Here is a 17854-nt window from a genome sequence, read left to right as displayed (position 1 = left end):
CAGTACTACAATTTTAAGGTACTATTACTTTACTTGAGTATTTCCATTTTTCAATACTTCTACTCCACTACATCTCAGAGGCAATGATTATGATTTGACAGCTTTAGTTGCTAGTTACTTTGCCCATTTAGATTATTTATACATTGGCACTTAAGCTCTATTTTATGTGTTGGCAATTTTTTTATTAAAGATTAAACTTTTACTTTCTTACTTTAAATATATTTTGATGGCAATACTTTTGTACATTTACTCAAGTAACATTTTGAATACAGGACTTTTACTTGCAACAGAGTATTTTTATTTTGTGGTACTGCTACTTTTATTTAAAATAAAAAAAATCACACCCTGTGTGAAGTGGGCGGTGTCTTGCTAGCTAATCACAGTACTGAATGGAGTCAACCAATCATGTACAAAAGATAAATACATTTATTGAAACACTCTTTATGATGGACGAAACCATAACTTGAAAAAAAACAAAGTTTGGTTTTTTTCAAGTTATGGTTGCTTATATAGGGCTATGCACATGTGTCATGTGACACTGGCCAATCACAGTCCTGAATAGACTGTGATTGGCCAATCACAGCGCAGGATAATTGTACACATTTCCTGGGCCCAGATCACAGCGCAGGAAAATGTACATTTCTCCAAATCTCACTTATAGGGGCGGTTTCACCGCCCAAAAAAATCAGAGTACTTCTTCCACCAGACCACCAGTGATAATAATAAATATGTTTTGGTGACCCCAGCCAGGCCTTGTATAGAGTGTTTACCCAGGGGTCAATCAGATAAGCAGGAGGTGGCTTGAGTTTTTCTCACAGTATATTTTGGGCATAGCGTTCTTGGCAGCTTGAGAGAGGTTTTTCTTGATAACAGTATTTTCTCTCTGACTGCCTGCCACCGTTTGCTGCCCAGGGGCAAGAAATCATTTTCTATCTGTCATTATTATCTTTTTATGCATTTGCTTCTTATCCACTACGTTTTTTATTCCATGTTTTTTCCCCAAGCTCGTCCATTTTTTTTGTTGCTATTTTGACTTTTTTTCCCGCCAGACCTCGGGGCAACTTTGAGTCTGTTTTTAGAGGGTGGTTTTTCTCAAATCCTTTCCATCTGCTGAACATTTTTTCCCCTTCTGCCCCCAGAACAAATCAATTTCTAATATTAAATCAAGCTCCGTTTGAGAGTGCTCTCCTTTGCCCGAGAGGTTTTATCAGTCCCCGTCATCTGTGATCTTTGACCTCTATCCAACAATGCATGTCTAGTTCCCAGTGGTCCTCCACGAGGGGTGGAGGCGGAGACCGTGAACGCCTCGGCCGTAAAGGTGAAATGGCGGTCACCGGCGCCCGAGCGTCAGCACGGGCAAATCCGAGGCTACCAGGTCCACTATGTGAGAATGAACTATGGCGAGGCTCAGGGACAGCCCCTCATCAAGGACATCCTCATGGAGGACTCTCAGGTAATGCAGCCATTTAATACTCTCTCTCTCTCTCTCTCACACACCACGCACACGCCTATATATATACATACATATACTGTATAAACCTTATTTATTTCGCACAAAGTGCTTCACATAATAGAACATATACAGTGATCAAACAAATAAAAAGCGGTGAGATCAAAGTCAAGGACAAAGAGGAGACAGCAGAGACAGCAATGCACAGCACTATGTATACAACAAGAAACAACACAACACATACAATAATATTTAATACGTTTGAGTAAAAATATTGCATTTAAGAACTAAAAGATAGCAACTGGAATAAAATGGAGATATTAAATAAAATGATGTAAAAGAAATGATAAGAAAGACAAAGGTTAAGAAAACAAATATATCAAAAGGATAACACACAATGAAACCCGAGAGCTTATTTCCACTGTAGTCCACGCTCTAGTTAAAGTTACTGTAAGTGATGGTTAAAACTAAAGATTTGTGGTTAAAAAGTGAAAGCTGTATATTCTGATAGTAATCACTGCTATAGAGTGTTTGTTCAGTAACAGGTCTGACTGTCTCTCCAGCCCTTTATGAGACAGAAAATATAATTTCAGGCGGGTCATCCAATCAGGAGAGAGAAACATTTTTTCTGATAACATTTTACTCTTTTTTTTGTTCATCACCTCCAATTACTCTGTACTCTTTCTCCTGATTAGATGACATTATCTCAACCTGAAAATGTATTTTATGTGCTGCAACGAGCTGGGGAGATCCCCGTTACTGATTACTATGGGGATATAGAGCTTTTTAAGCCAAGCTAAAAAGGTGTGTTGCGTTTAAAAATATCAACATTCTCAGCTACCCTCAGATCCTCTGGGAGGCCATTCCAGCAGCTCAGCCCACAATGTTGTAATGTTAATGTACCAGCGCTACAAAAATGGCTATTTTCCGGACAGGGATGCTTGTTAAAAGAGAAATCAATAACATGCTTTAAAGGATCCCATGTCATACACTGCAGCAACAGCAGTTACTGTGTGATGATTTAGTGCTCTTTGTTATTAGAAGAAGAACAGCTTGATACCTCTGCCTGTCGGGCTGAAACCTTGTATGTCCGAAACCTGTTCTGGAAATAGAAAAAAAAACTGTGTTTCAAGGATCCAATGTAGTTATTTAGCCACAATTTCTTGTTAATACTTTTCATAGTCAAATGTCAAAATGTGAAAATACTGTTATCATATCAAAAAGTATCAAGTAGGACATTAATCTATGAAAAAACATTAAAAGATATATTAGGAGATACAAGGTTTCTGCCTTACAGAAATGATATGTTGCTTTCAGGAATGTATTTTTGGTATTTGCACTGTTCCATGTAATTGATTGTAATAGCAATTTTTATGGTAGGATGTTTGTTGTTATGTTGGTTGAACAGAAAGTTGGCATCCATATGACGGCATAACCTAATCAAATGTTTTTCTCTGCTCTATATTTCTATGCACTTCCATCGCTCAGTGGGAATATGGTGACTCAACTGAATATGTGAGTAAATATTTGTCAACCTATTTATTTTATTGACAGTGTAGCTTATGCCACGGGTTCTCAAACATTTCCACTGGCTGCACCCCCCCCCCCCCCTAGTCACACCCTAGTATGTGGTAGGTAGGGGGGAAGGAAAACAACGTCATGTGAGTGTGTTGGAGGAGCAAACAAAGGTATTTCTAGCATGGATGGATTTGGCTCCTTGTGAAAAACAAATATTTATACGCCCCATCTTCATTGCATAGTTTTGTGCTAGAACAGAAATAAATAAATGTCTCACAAACTCAATGCTGTGTTGTTTGCACTTCCAAGACAATGGCGCACTCGGCCACGCCCCCAAATATATGTCTTCAAATAACCGAAAATTGCAGATTTACATGCTCACAATGCAATTTTCAAGTTTGACAATAACGACATTCCCAAAATAGGTATGTCAACATGGTTATGAATCTAATTTGAATTTAAATCAATTTTTTATATGTAATTTTATGTATTTACTATTACTTTCCAATGGCCCCCCCCTGGCGCCCCTCGGCGCCCCCCCTATTGCATATTGTTTTATGCAATAGATGACTCACATTATGAGATTTCAGCTTACAATCCTCACAGGTCACTGTTTCATTGCTTCCCTCCATGCTCACCAGAACTTTTTAATATAGGAACTATGGAAAGATACATACTGTAGATGACTCATGGTCTGTTATTAAAAATCCAATCATGTGGATCTGAGGATACACATGGGAACAGTGTGGTTCAAATGTGGATCTCTGACTACATGTGGCAGGCTTGTGACATCAGTCATCTATCTATACAGTGGTTCTCAACCTGTGGGCCGGGACCCCCAGGGGGGTCCCCAGATGACAGTGAAGTTACAATTGAAGGACTTTTAAGACCTTTTTAATACTTAAAAAAGGGGGAAATAGAAAGAATTAAAAAAATAACACCATGACTGCATCAAAAGTAATCAACAAACTATACTATAAAAACACACAGCTATTTTCACAACATTTATCTGTGGAACCAAGTTAAGCAAAATGTAATGCCTCAACTCCTACATTCCATGTGCTTGTCAGGGTAGCGGGTCCCCAGTTCAAATATGATTATTTTGGGCGGTTGCGGCCTGAAAAGTTTGAGAACCACTGATCTATGACGTCAGTGGTCCTTGGCATATTTATGAATTCATAAAAAAATTATAAAAAATGAATGCGTTGTTGAAGTTGATCTATGTTTTGAACCCTTAAATGATATTGTGTGTGTGTGTCTTACAGGAGGTGGTCCTTGGAGACCTGAAGGCAGATACAGCCTATTCTGTATCAGTGGGGGCTTACACTGCCAAGGGGGACGGCGCACGCAGCAAACCCCAAATTGTCTGCACTGCCTTACCATGTAAGAATCAACATATAATCGCACACACAAAGACAATGTCTTCCTTCTGCGTGTATGCTATTCACGACAAATAATGCAAACCACGCCCCCATCGTTTCCATTGGCTACACTGTCCTCCCTTTGGCTGGGCGGAAGTGACTTGCACCGATTGCATCTGTTTACATTACGTAACTAGCTAGCTAGCCCACTAACGTTAGCTAGCCTAAGACGCACAATTTAGTGACTAAGATTTAGTGAGCATAAACATTTGTTACATTTAATTACAATACAGGTATTGCAGCTGTTCACGTTTCAAAGATTTAATACTGATGAAGGAAAATGATAGAATTGAACTAAACTAAAAAGGTTTGTTAAAGGGCAAGACCACTTTGGTAGAGGTTTGGGTTGTGTAGTTACCTTGCCATGATGTAACTCCAAAGGTGGACAAGAAATCAAATCATTGATTAGAAATTGATAATTCAAGATATGCTCCTCATTGACTTACATTGTACGTTAAAACAGCTCTCAAAGTCACTCTTTTAGCATGTAAAGAAATGCAAATAAAGTTGATTCAGACAATATAGAACATCACCAAACCCAGTACTGTTTTTTTTTTTTATAAAAATGTTAACTTCCTGTTGATTTTGCTATTTTTATTAAGAAGAAAACCCGGACTGAATTCGCGGATCCGGATCCGGATCTTCAAATAGTAAAATCAGCAGGAAGTTAACATTTTTATTAAAAAAACAAACAGTACTGGGTTTAGTGATGTTCTATACTGTCTGAATCAGCTTTGTTCGTGTTCGTTTATGTGCTTAAAGAGTGACTTTGAGAGCTGTTTTTACGCTACAATGTAAGTCAATGAGGAGCAAATTTAGAATAATCAATTTCTACTCAATGGAGCAATTATTTTTTATTTCTTGTCCACCTTTGGAGTTACATCATGGCAAGGTAACTACACAACCCAAATCTCTACCAAAGTGGTCTTGCCCTTTAAGTATTACGTTTTCATATGTTTTCATACTGTAGGATTCAAATTAAATGTTGGTGGAGCAAATACACCAATATTCATTGCTGAGAAAGTGTGAAAGTGTAGTTCCAAAACTGTTGGCCCAATCTAATACCTGATTTTGTAACTGGTCCTGAAAAAAAAAAGTAATACAAAAAAGTTCACTTTGTACTGTTGCACACACACGCACGCACGCGTGTGCACACACACGCTGAGAGGCGCACTGAAGATTGTCCTAATTAGTAATGACCTGTGAGAAATTGAGAATATAGCATCACTAATGATTATTAGAGGCCATTAAATGAGTGAATGAGCTGTGACTCATTATGTCACAGTGGATGAAAGGGAAATGGGTTGGGAAAAGACCCATAAATGTCTACAGCTATAATAATCACATTAATAATGTTTCGTAAATATTGTTTTAACTGTTCATCTCTCTCTCTCTCTCTCTCTCTCTCTCTCTCTCTCTCTCTCTCTCTCTCTCTCTCTCTCTCTCTCTCTCTCTCTCTCTCTCTCTCTCTCTCTCTCTCTCTCTCTCTCTCCCCCCTACCTCTCCGAAGTGCCTGAGAAGCCTAAGCTAACAGTCAGCACCACTGACTCAGGCACCGCCCTGCTGCAGTGGTCCCCTCCTCCCAACCCCCCCACCCCCATCATGGGCTTCCGCCTCACGTTCGGCCGCGTCGACGTCCTCCCCCCCACGGTGCTCGAGTTCCCCGCCAAGGACAGCCGCTACAGCGCCCAAGACATCCACAAAGGCGCCGGCTACGCGTTCCGGCTCTCCGCGCGGAACAAAATGGGCTACGGCGAGGAGACGGTGACGGAGGTCACCACGCCGGAGGACGCCCCCACCGGATACCCGGAAAACGTCATCTCCGAGGAGTCCTCCGCCGACTCCATGAAGCTGGCATGGAAGTCGGTGCCCCTCATCGAGCAAAACGGAAAGATCGTGAAGTACTCGGTGCTGTACAAGGACATAAACAGTAGGGGGAACGCCTCCGAGGCGCTCGTGGCCGCTCCGGACTCCAGTGTTTTGTTGGAGGCTCTGAATGCCGACACGGTGTATGATGTCAGGGTGTGTGCGCACACGGCCGTTGGCCCCGGGCCCTACAGCCCGGGGGTTCAGTTTAGGACCCTGCCACTGGATCAAGGTAGGACACGCACTCACACATACACACACACACACACAAACACCCGACAGAGACGATATACACATACAATACACACACACACCCAGTCGACCCACACACACATCTTCACAATCCATCCCTCATCGCTTCAGTTCATAGACATTTTGAACATGCTCACGTACGCTCAACATACGTGCACATATTATGTGCGCACACACACACATCTCTTGTTTTAACATCCTACTGTACGTGTGTCCTTTGCTGTTGGTTTGTCATTAGGCTTAGACCTTTATTCCCTTCCCCATGTCAAGGTAAGAGAACAGTCTTGGTCAAGTATCTCTCTCTCTCTCCAGTCACACTAATGGCTGATGAGACCGAAGCCACAGTAGAGCCTACACTAGTTTATCCCATTCAATCCGGGAACACATCTCTGTCATTTTTAGATTACTTTGGCTCTTCAAAAATAGTTTTTTTTTTTTTATCTTTCTTTTTTTGTTGCAAATCTTTGAATATATATTTATATATATTATTTAAGAAAAGTATTTTTACTCAAATCTTTGCTTCTGGGGATTCTACAAATGTCTTCTAAATCCTAACTTCTGTTGTTCTTTTGAAAAAACATATGTTGCTATAATAATATCAGTGGTTCTCAAACTTTTTCATGTCAAGGACCACCCAAAATGATATGTATTTGGCCGCGGACCCCCATCTCAAAATATTTTGTTCCAGGGACCCCCAGAAGCAAAGATTTGAGTTACAAGTGTTTGCTTTAAAAAATATATATTAAAAGATTTGCACACATTTTTTACGATTTAAAAAAAAATAGCAGATCTACAAGCTCATAGCGTGGCACTCGGTGCTGCGCTATGAGCTTGTATATCTGCTATATTTGAATAGCCAAAAAAATCTAAAATGACAGAGATGCGTTCCCGGATTGAATGGGCTTAGGCAGCCACAACGGGAGGACTTGAGGTAAGAATAATCTTATAGGGCACCGCATGGGACTGTCGAATCATTATGTGTTTGTTTTGTTTTTGTTTGTCTCAGTGTTTGCTGCCAACTTCAGAGTAAAAGCTGCGATGAAGAACTCTGTGCTTCTGTCCTGGGAGATCCGAGACAAGAACCCCACCCAGCCCTTCACTGTGAGCACACGCCCTTGTTTGTTGTTGTTGTTTTGTGTGTGTGTGTGTGTGTGTGTGTGTGTGTGTGTGTGTGTGTGTGTGTGTGTGTGTGTGTGTGTGTGTGTGTGTGTGTGTGTGTGTGTGTGTGTGTGTGTGTGTGTGTGTGTGTGTGTGTGTGTGTGTGTGTGTGTGTCGGTGTCGGTGTCTGTGTGCTTGCATTTGTGTCTTAATTTTAACAACTTTAACCAGGCTTCTCATTCCTTACGTAATGTAGACCTCATTGTGTTTGTCGTGCAGAAACCTTACAGTATCTCCATGTTCATCTCATGTTTTTTTTAAGTAAATGATTGCCCTATTTTATACTTTGTTGTATGACAGTGAGGCTTTAAAGTAGCAAAACATAGCCGATCTATGAGCTCAACAATAGGGACGCCAGGTTAAAAGTGGTTAAGTGTGTCTGTGGGTTTTACAATGTTTAACCAATGAAAAGTATCAACAAGAGGCCCGGATGACTGGCGTCGCGGTCCGGGCACCTAGGCTTCAATGTAGCCTGACAGTGCATCGCGGGATCGAGTCCCGTTCCCGACCAGCTCTGCTGCATGTCTCTCCCCATCTCTCTCCCCCTGTTTCCTGTTTGTCTCTACTATAAAACTATAAATAAAGGCAAAAAAGCACCCAAAATATATTTAAAAAAAAAATACATTGGATCCACTGGAACGTACAGTAGGTTCCATTTTGAGCTTGTAGATCTGCTAACATGCTTTCGTGTGACGCTCTAGTATGATCAAGTAGGGCGTCCAATTACGAAAAAACAAATGTATATTAAAACATGGAGATGAGAGGTTTCTGCCCAACGAAACATCTAATCTAAGTGAACGTCCCATCCTGTGTTACAGATCCTGTACGGTAAGGCCCAGCAGTCTGTGGAGGTGGACGGCAAGCAGACCCAGAAGCTGATCACCGGCCTGGAGCCAGACACCCAGTACTCCTTCCTGCTCACCAACCGGGCCAACAGCGCCGGGGGCCTCCAGCACCGGGTCACCGTCACCACCGCGCCGGACATCCTGAAAACCAAGCCCACCATAGTGGGCAAAACCAACGGCAACGCCATGGTGACCGTACAGCTGCCCACCGTAGAGACCACTGCTAAAGTCAGGTAAGTGCGGGTGATGTCTTTCTTCACCACGGGAAACCCTTTCATCCGTATTCTGGACATGTGTTAACCGATTCAATCCAGGAACGCTTCTCTGTCATTTTAGATTTCTTTGGCTATTCAAAAATAGCAGATATACAAGCTCCTAGAGCTATGAGCTTGTAGATCTTCTATTTTCAGAAAAAAAAATTGGTGCAAGTCTTTGAATATATATATTTTTAAGCGAACATTTGTCAAATATTTACAAATGTTCGCTTTAAAAAATGTATATTAAAGGATTTGCACACATTTTCACGATTGTTCAAAAATAACAGTGCTATGAGCTTGTATATCTGCTATTTTTGAATAGCCAAAGAAATCTTAAAATGACACAGATGCGTTCCCGGATTGAATGGGTTAATACTAGGTTAACATTGCTGAAAATAGCTGATGTACAAGCTTCTTTATTAGGCTATTTTCGCTGAAGAGACTTGGTGTAAAGGGAAAAAACAAGGGGTTCAATGAACTATACAGACCCCTGGGTTTAACTTGTTGAAGGTACACAGTAAAATCCTCAGTGTCGGACTTCCGGTATGGCGACGAACAGGACGGTCGCATAGAGCAGTGAGCTCCCGATCACCAACTATTTAAAACCGCGCTAAAAACTAGAAAACAGGACAAGAAGAAATATAAACTGATGGGAAATGAGCGCAAGACAAAGTACGAGAAACCTTGACAGAAAAAACAAAGAAAAAGACCAGAAACGAGACGAAGAGGAGCGTGCGCTAGCACCCGAAGCTAACAAACAAATCATGGACACACTTCAGGCTAGTTTGGATGGGATCAGTAATCAGATATCGGCACTTCGGAAAGAAATGAAGGAAGACCTGAGATCATTCAAAGAAGAAATTACAGCCCAGATGGACAGTAAACTGACCGGATTCAGTGTGGACATTAATCAGAAATTCACCCACGTTAACACGGTGATTGAAGAACAGAAAACTACAATGGAAGCCGCGTTGGAACGCGCAGAAGAAGTGGAGCAGTGGAGCACAGCAGTTAACCAAACACTACAGGAGTTGCTGGAAGAGAGAAATAAGATGATGATTAAAATAGACGACTTGGAATGCAGGCAAAGACGCAATAATTTAAGAGTCTATAATATGAAAGAAGAAGCTGAATCAGAGAGTGAATCGATGGCACAATTCATGGCCGAATGGCTAAAACAGGAGTTGGCAATTGACACTGATTTGTCAATACAGCGTGCCCACCGGGCACTGGCACCGAAACGTAACCCAGACCAACCACCGAGATCAATAATCATCAACTTCCAGCAATTCGATGTGAAGGAGAAGGTTCTGAAAGCAGCTTGGGGGAAGAAAATAGTGAAATTCGGCGAAACAAGAATCTACTTTGATCATGACTACTCTGAAAGGGTGATGCAAGTAAGAAAATCATTTGCAACAATTAAGAGCACATTAAAAGAAAAGAACATTCGCTTCAATACACCCTTCGACAAGCTGCATATCCACTGGGAAACTGGGAAAGTTGTCTACTACAACGCCGAGGATGCAGCCATGGACATGCGTAGGAGAGGAGTGAGGAACCAGGGCGCAGAGGACGGCGGCGAGGGCGACACAGAAGGAGACGGCGATGATGGCGTCGCGGGAGAGGAAGAAAAAAGAGCCACTCTTATTGAGAATCTCAAAGCAGCCAAACTCGCCTCTTGGATAAGAGTCGACAAAAGAAGGAACCGAACCACGGAGGCAGCACAGCGCGCGAGAGGAAGGCTGCAGAATTATCGACGTTAACTTTTTATCAGACATATAATCCAACGACGTGAGTTTAATAATGTGAAAAAGAAATAACTGAAGTCAATTAATGCTAGCGTGGAGTGTTAAACATGTACATTCCTCGTTAAGATGTGTACAAATGGATGGGGGGGGGGTGTGTGTGTGTGTGTGTGTGTGTGTGTGTGTGGACGCTTTGAGCAAGGAGTCAGCCAGCTGAGAGAGAAGAATTTGAGGAATGTAGGAAGAAAATAGACAGAAAGGTGGGGGTGAGGAGAGAGAACGGAAAGTTAGGGAAAAAAAAAAAAAAAGGAAAAAAAAAAAAAAAATAAGGAGACGGTATGGGAGGGTGGGTGTGATTGTGTGTGTGGGCGAATGTGTGTGTGTGTGTGTGTGTGTGTATAATTGGAGGAGGGAGGGGGGGTGAATGAGGGATGCTTTAATTTTAAGAGCGCGGGTGCACCGACGCTCGGTTAAATCTGGAGACTAATTGGGTCTGAAAATATATATAGCATAACTTGTTTAGTTTTTTCTGTCACTGGGAAATATCTTAAAATGTTTTGGTTGGTTTGAAGGGAAGCAGAACAGCTTTCAACCTAGTATGGGTAATCCTTTTGGGGTAATCAATACTGGATGGGGGCCCCTCCTTAATGAAGGGCTTTCCCCCACAAAAACAGAAGGGGGTCAACGGGGGAGGAGGGAAGTTGACAACTCTTTTTGGAGGTCCAAGATGTTTTTGTTTTTGTTTTTGTTCTCATTTCGAGATACAACTGAAGGATACTACTTGATGTTTGTGTATTTTATGTTTTTGATCATTAATAACTTTGTATGTGACCGCAGTAATAACCTAGGGGGGAAACGCCATGACCAAATTTTCGTACCACCTTTATATAACCATATATGAATACAAAACAAGAGATTAGACTTATGTCTCTGAATGTTAATGGATTGGGAAACCCAGTCAAAAGGGCTAAGATTATGACTAAGATTAGGAAAGAAAAGACACAGATAAACTTTTTGCAAGAAACTCATCTGTCACGAACAGAGCATGAAAAATTGAAGAAATTTGGATACAAACATACCTATTACAGTTCACATACTAACACACGTAAAAGAGGGGTTGCAATTTTAATCTCCAATCAAGTTAAATTTGAGTTTCAAAAAGAAATAAGAGACAAAGAGGGAAGATACATCATTGTCAAAGGAACGATTGATGAGTCAAAAGTAACACTGGTAAATATATACGCGCCACCGGAAAGCGATAAACAATTTTTCAAGTTGTTATTTGATACTATAGCACTGGAAACAGAAGGGGTATGTTGGTGTGCAGGGGATCAGAACGTGATTATTGATTATAACCTGGATACCACCAGCCTAAATAGAAGTAAGAAATCTATATCAAAATTAGTGAAACATACATGGGAGGAAATGGGTTTTATAGACGTTTGGAGGGATCTCCATCCCTTACAAAGGGACTATAGCCATTATTCACAGACTCACTCTGTATATAGCAGGCTAGACTATTTCTACACGCAGAAAGAAAACAGGGAACTAATTCAGGACTGTTATATTGGAGTAGCTGATGTGTCTGATCACAGTGCGGTGTATATGAGAGTTTGTTTGTCAGACAGAAAGAGGAATACGTTATGGAGACTGAATGTTGGGCTATTGAATAATAACCAAGTTGTAGAACAAATCAAATTAGATATAGAAAATTATTTGATTGAAAATATTAATGATGAAACTAATCCGGCAATTTTATGGGACTGTTTAAAATCTGTTCTTAGAGGAAAACTTATTGCAACTGCAAGTAGAATTAAAAAAGAAAGGATAGCAAAATATAAACAACTAACAAGTGAACTAAAAATATTGGAACAAAAACACAAATTAAAGGCGGAGAATAGAATACATAAGCAAATGTCAGAGGTGAGGAAAAAGATAGGTGATCTTCTTCAACAAGAGGTGGAGATGAAAACTAGATATTTAAAACAAAACTACTATGAAACAGGCCCCAAGGCGGCAAAGCTGTTGGCTAGACGCCTAAGAAAACAACAGGCAGACATAACAGTTCATAAATTACATGACCCCGAAACAAATCAATTAAAATACAAACCAGGAGAGATAGAAAATATATTTAAGGATTACTACAAAGAATTGTATACTCAAACACCCACCCCCACCGAAGAAGACACCAGGAATTTCCTAGATAATTTGGATTTACCCAACATTGGCAAAACACAAAATAAGAGAATAACAGAGGAAATAACTATAGATGAAATCACTAAAGCCATAGGGAAATCAAAAACAGCTAAGGCCCCTGGAACGGATGGGTTCCCTTGTGAATTCTATAAAAAATTTGCTAAAGAACTAGCTCCAATCCTGCATTCAGCTTGTAACTGGGTTAAACAGAATGACTCTACTCCCCCCTCCTGGAAGGAAGCTGTAATAACAGTCTTGCCTAAGCCAAATAAGGATAGGACATATTGCCAGAATTACAGACCAATTTCTATGCTGAATGTTGATTATAAAATCTATACCTCGATTCTGTCTGACAGGCTTAAGTCAATCATACCAGAGCTGATAGACGAAGATCAAACTGGCTTTGTTACAGGCAGGCAAACACAAGACAACATTAGAAGAACGCTACACATTATGCATAAAATTAATAAAAACAAAACACCGGCAGCAGTGGTTAGCCTAGATGCAGCCTCTGCCTTTGATAAGGTTTCTTGGAGGTTTCTATTCCTAACATTAGAGAAATTTGGGTTTCAAGAAAAGGCGATTCAATGTATTAAGTCAATTTATACCAAGCCAACGGCCAGAATAAAAGTAAACGGCTCACTGACAGATAGATTTGAGCTAGAACAAGGTTGCAGACAGGGGTGCAATTTATCACCATCGCTCTTCGCGATTTTCATAGAACCACTGGCTCAAATGATTAGACAAAATGAAGCAATAAAAGGTATAGAAATTAATAACCATAAGCATGTCATAAGTCTATTTGCAGATGATGTAATGGTATACATAAAAAATCCACTGTCCTCATTTGAACATCTGATACAGACCCTGGACCAATTCAGTTCATATTCAGGTTATAAATTGAACAAAACCAAAACTCAGATTCTCTTGCTTAATTGCACGCCAGACCAAAAACTTAAGGACATGGACATAAATTGGGGAGCAAAATCAATTAAATACTTAGGCATAAATATTACTAAAAATCTATCCAAACTATACAAAAATAACTATGAAGAAATTGACAACAATATAAAAAAAGACATAGAAAGGTGGACTACTTATCCAATGGGACTCAGTGATAGGATATGTTCAGTGAAGATGAACATATTGCCACGCCTACTATATCTGTTTCAATCTTTACCTGTGCCGGTTCCACTAGCTCAGTTCACTAAATGGGACAAACTTATATCAAGATTTATATGGGAAGGAAAACGGCCTAGAATAAGATACAGTACATTGCAGTTACCTAAAGATAAAGGGGGGATGGCTCTCCCAAACTTGAGAGAATATTACCATGCAGCACAAATACGGCCACTTATTTACTGGTGTAGTGCAGATTACACAGCTAAGTGGAAGGATATTGAGACACCTGGGTTTGCATTCCCGATTCAAACATGTATTGGAGAAAAGGAGGTTCCGGCGGGGGTGAAGAGTGAAGTAGATCTAGATCCAATAACAAGCTATACTTTAAATATATGGTACTCGATTGTAAAACAATTGAAACTGGGAAAAGAGATTGGCCTGCTGAAATGGATTGCATACGATGGGGCATTTAAACCTGGAGTGCTGGACCTGAGGTTCAGGCAATGGACAGAACTGGGTGTAACAACCATATGCCTGTTGATTAAGAAAAATGAAATGAAAAGTTTTGAAGAATTAAAAAACAAGTACAATTTGGCAAATCAAGATTTATTTAGATACTTACAAATGAGAGACTACTACAATAAAAGAATTAAAATAGCAGAGGGTGAAATACATCCGATAATAAAACTCTTTATACGGGCATATGGTGAGGTTGTACCCAGGACTGTATCTAAAGTATATTCATGTTTGATGGAATCAAAAAAACATTCAACAACATATGTTAAGAATAAATGGGAAAAAGAGTTGGGTGAGAATATTCCAGAGAAGACTTGGCATGATATGTGGGAAATGCACCAGACAACAACACAATCAAAGGGATGGAGGGAATTTATATGGAAGAATCAAATTCGGTATTTCATCACACCCCAGATTAAGAGTAAACAAATTAAAAAACAACAGTCATGCTGGAGAAATTGTGGAAACATTAACTCCAATCATGCACACGTCTTCTGGAATTGTACAAAAATTCAACCTTTTTGGGAAACTCTGCACTCAACCATATGTGAGGTTCTAGGTTACGAAATTCCATGTACTTGTCTTGTATTGTATTTGGGTCAAATGGAAGGAACTGTACATCCAGGAGATTGTTATCTAGCCAAAATCCTCCTGACGGCGGGGAAAAAGGCTATCACCAGGAACTGGCTCAAGACTGATACACCGGACTATAAACAGTGGAGAAACATAGTGGACAATATTCAGGACATGGAAAAGTTAACATTCAAACTGAGAATAAGGGAAGATCTCTATGAAAAAAGATGGGAGAAATGGTTGATATATATACTCCAAAAAGGAGAGATGTGAAACTGGAGGAAATAAGGTACATGCGCACCCTCAAAAAGGTTATAATTATTTAATTTACTTTATTTATTATATTTTTAATTTATTTTTTGTTTGTCTTTAAGTACGTGTAATTGTCTGACTTTTATGTTTTGTATTATTTTATTTTTTGAAGTGATATATGTAACTGTTTGGAAGTATCTTCAATAAAAACAAAGTTATAAAAAAAAAAAAAATCCTCAGTGTCAATTTAACTCTCGAGAGTGTACAAACGGACTCCTACAGGTCTCTTACAGGTCCATTTGGGTCCGTTTTGCGTGATCTTGGCAAATGAACCATTTGCATGGATGCCGGGAGCTGCCTGCATTATCTCTTCTGGCCGTCGCTTGGAGGCATCTCTCTGAACATGTGCTAAATCCAGACTGAGAACTCCCACGTTTTAACCGAGATGTTCCTGCAAAAATGATCAGAACATCTTGGCTACTTTATGACAATGAAATTTTTATGGCAGCGGACATATTTATTTCTACATTAAAATGTGGCATTGCAGCCATTGCCACATCACTACTGAAATGGGGAAATTCTAGGGGTGTTATGGAACACTGGTCGACCACACTCTCTCACTCGCTCTGTCCCAGAACATCTGAATAAGAGTAGATTCTAAATAGCCTGTTTTGTTTCTATTTTGTATCTTTTAAATTACTCTTAAATGACTAACATTATTAGTGTATTTTTATTGTTTTATTTTGAAACGTCCTTTGATGTTCCTGCCATCTTGGCCGCGTGAGCGTCATTCCCGAGCCAATTTCTGTGGGGAGCGCTCATTTTTGTTCACTCCCACGTCCTGCGTATGGGCAAGGTTTTAGATCAAATGCGTGCCTTTTGAAATCAACAAGGCAGCCGCGCCAACAGCAAGGCCTTGCGGCTTGTGAGGCACGCCCGAGCCGCTAGGCGAGCGAGTTCCCACGGCGAGCAGCCGATGAAAGCGGCGACAAGCGCGACCTCCGAGTTGACAAGCCACGATAGATGGAATAGGTTATCACGTGAATCAAAACAAGCTTTCCCGCCATAATCAAACACAGCGTTGAGACATGGTTTTGGTGGTTTTGGCTTGGGAGTAGAGATTTGTTTGTCAATGGCACTTAAAGCTCTGATTAAAAAAAGGGGGGGGGGAAATAAACTTAAAACTAAATGAAGGTAAAATCCTCAGTGTTAGTGTACAAATGTAACCAAATGCACCTGTTACAGTTCTTCTCTCAGACACTGAAACAATAGCTAGTGAAATATTGCGAGCTTGTGGATCTGCTATTTTCACTACTTCTTAAACGTTTAAAAAAAAATACGTATTTATGGAAATTATTTTATTTTATTGTATTTATGAAAAACTTTTGAAAAAAGTGTTTTTAATTGATTTAGTTGTTAGTTAATTTTTTGTTAAGTTTTAATTGATTTAATAGTTTTTAATTGATTGATTTAATTTTTATTAATCAATTAATGTTTTTAATTGATGAAAAGTTCAAATCTTAAAAAATATATATATATACTATACGTATATAAATGTATATATTTTTTTTGTTATGTAGGAAACTAAAAGATTTGGATATTTACTCGCGACCCATAAAAATTGGTCTGTGACCCACAAATGGGTCCCAGTGTTTGGGAAACACAGGTCTAGTCCGTGTCCGATATTTTCTCTCCCTCAACTCAGTTTGTGATGATGATGGTGATGATGATGATGATGATGTGTTTAGGGGGGGTTACTATGTGGTGGTGCTGCCGCTGAAGAAGCAGAGAGGAGGAAAGTTCCTGAACCCCTGGGAGGAGCCTGACCATATGAACCTGGATGAGGTGAGACGGGATGGGATGGTTGGTTGAAAAATGTTTGCTTCTCTTCTGGGGGGTCCGTGGCACAAAACATTTTCAGATGGGGGTCCGTGGCCAATACATATCAATTTGGGGGTCCTTCACATGAAGAAGTTTAAGAATCACTGCCATAATGGTCCATTTGGACGTTGTGAAACAGTGTGCTAGACCAGAGAGATGGCTCGCTGAGGTGGAGCACCACACCTACCATCAGCTCCCAGTACTGACGCACAGCTTAAGACACCCAAGCTATGCTACTCATACCACTAAATGATCGGTAGATGGCTGGGACATCGTAAAGTAGTGATTATGGTGATGATGATGGTGTTGGTCATTAATGGATGTATGATAGCCATGATATTGAGAGACTCCTGTCATTATCTGGGTCAAACCAAGCCAGCCAGGATGAGGCGAGGTTTGTGGTGTACCGGTGGGGAATCAGACTGGACAATATATAATAATCATGTAATTGAAAGTTGAATGAACATTCCAGATTTTTACCTTGTATGAAATAATTCACTGTTAACCTCTCAATAATTGTGATGATTCTTGTAATCACACACATATTGGACATGCTATTTTGGGAAACAGTGCTTTAATACTAAGATTACAAAAAAATATCATAAAGTGTAACGGTAATCTTTATAACCCCATGGGGGTCTTTGAAATTGAAAAGATTGAGAATAACTGAACTAAACAATACCGTAACCCTAACCGCACACTGTAAAATAACTCTCAGAGTTACAGACCCGTAAGGATCCATTTGGACCCCTGTTGGTCCTCGAACCTGACTTTGTGAACCAGTGTATTAAAATACACTTTC

General features: G+C 40.1%; 1 protein-coding gene across 1 annotated transcript in view; it reads left to right on the top strand.

Moving 5' to 3' along the window:
• LOC308105689 (receptor-type tyrosine-protein phosphatase delta-like) overlaps positions 1-17854 on the top strand; it is a 135555-nt gene that overhangs the window by 79478 nt on the left and 38223 nt on the right. Inside the window, exons 15-21 of the mRNA XM_080456580.1 lie at positions 1260-1453; positions 2939-2965; positions 4234-4351; positions 5900-6487; positions 7514-7608; positions 8484-8743; positions 16920-17016. Coding sequence (XP_080312706.1) covers positions 1260-1453; positions 2939-2965; positions 4234-4351; positions 5900-6487; positions 7514-7608; positions 8484-8743; positions 16920-17016 — 1379 coding nt within the window. The remainder of the gene's footprint in view (positions 1-1259; positions 1454-2938; positions 2966-4233; positions 4352-5899; positions 6488-7513; positions 7609-8483; positions 8744-16919; positions 17017-17854) is intronic.

Source organism: Gymnoscopelus braueri (genome assembly GCF_963280865.1).
Source record: "Gymnoscopelus braueri genome assembly, chromosome: 2".
NCBI classification, from domain to species: domain Eukaryota; kingdom Metazoa; phylum Chordata; class Actinopteri; order Myctophiformes; family Myctophidae; genus Gymnoscopelus; species Gymnoscopelus braueri.
This window is presented reverse-complemented; position numbering and strand designations above follow the sequence as displayed.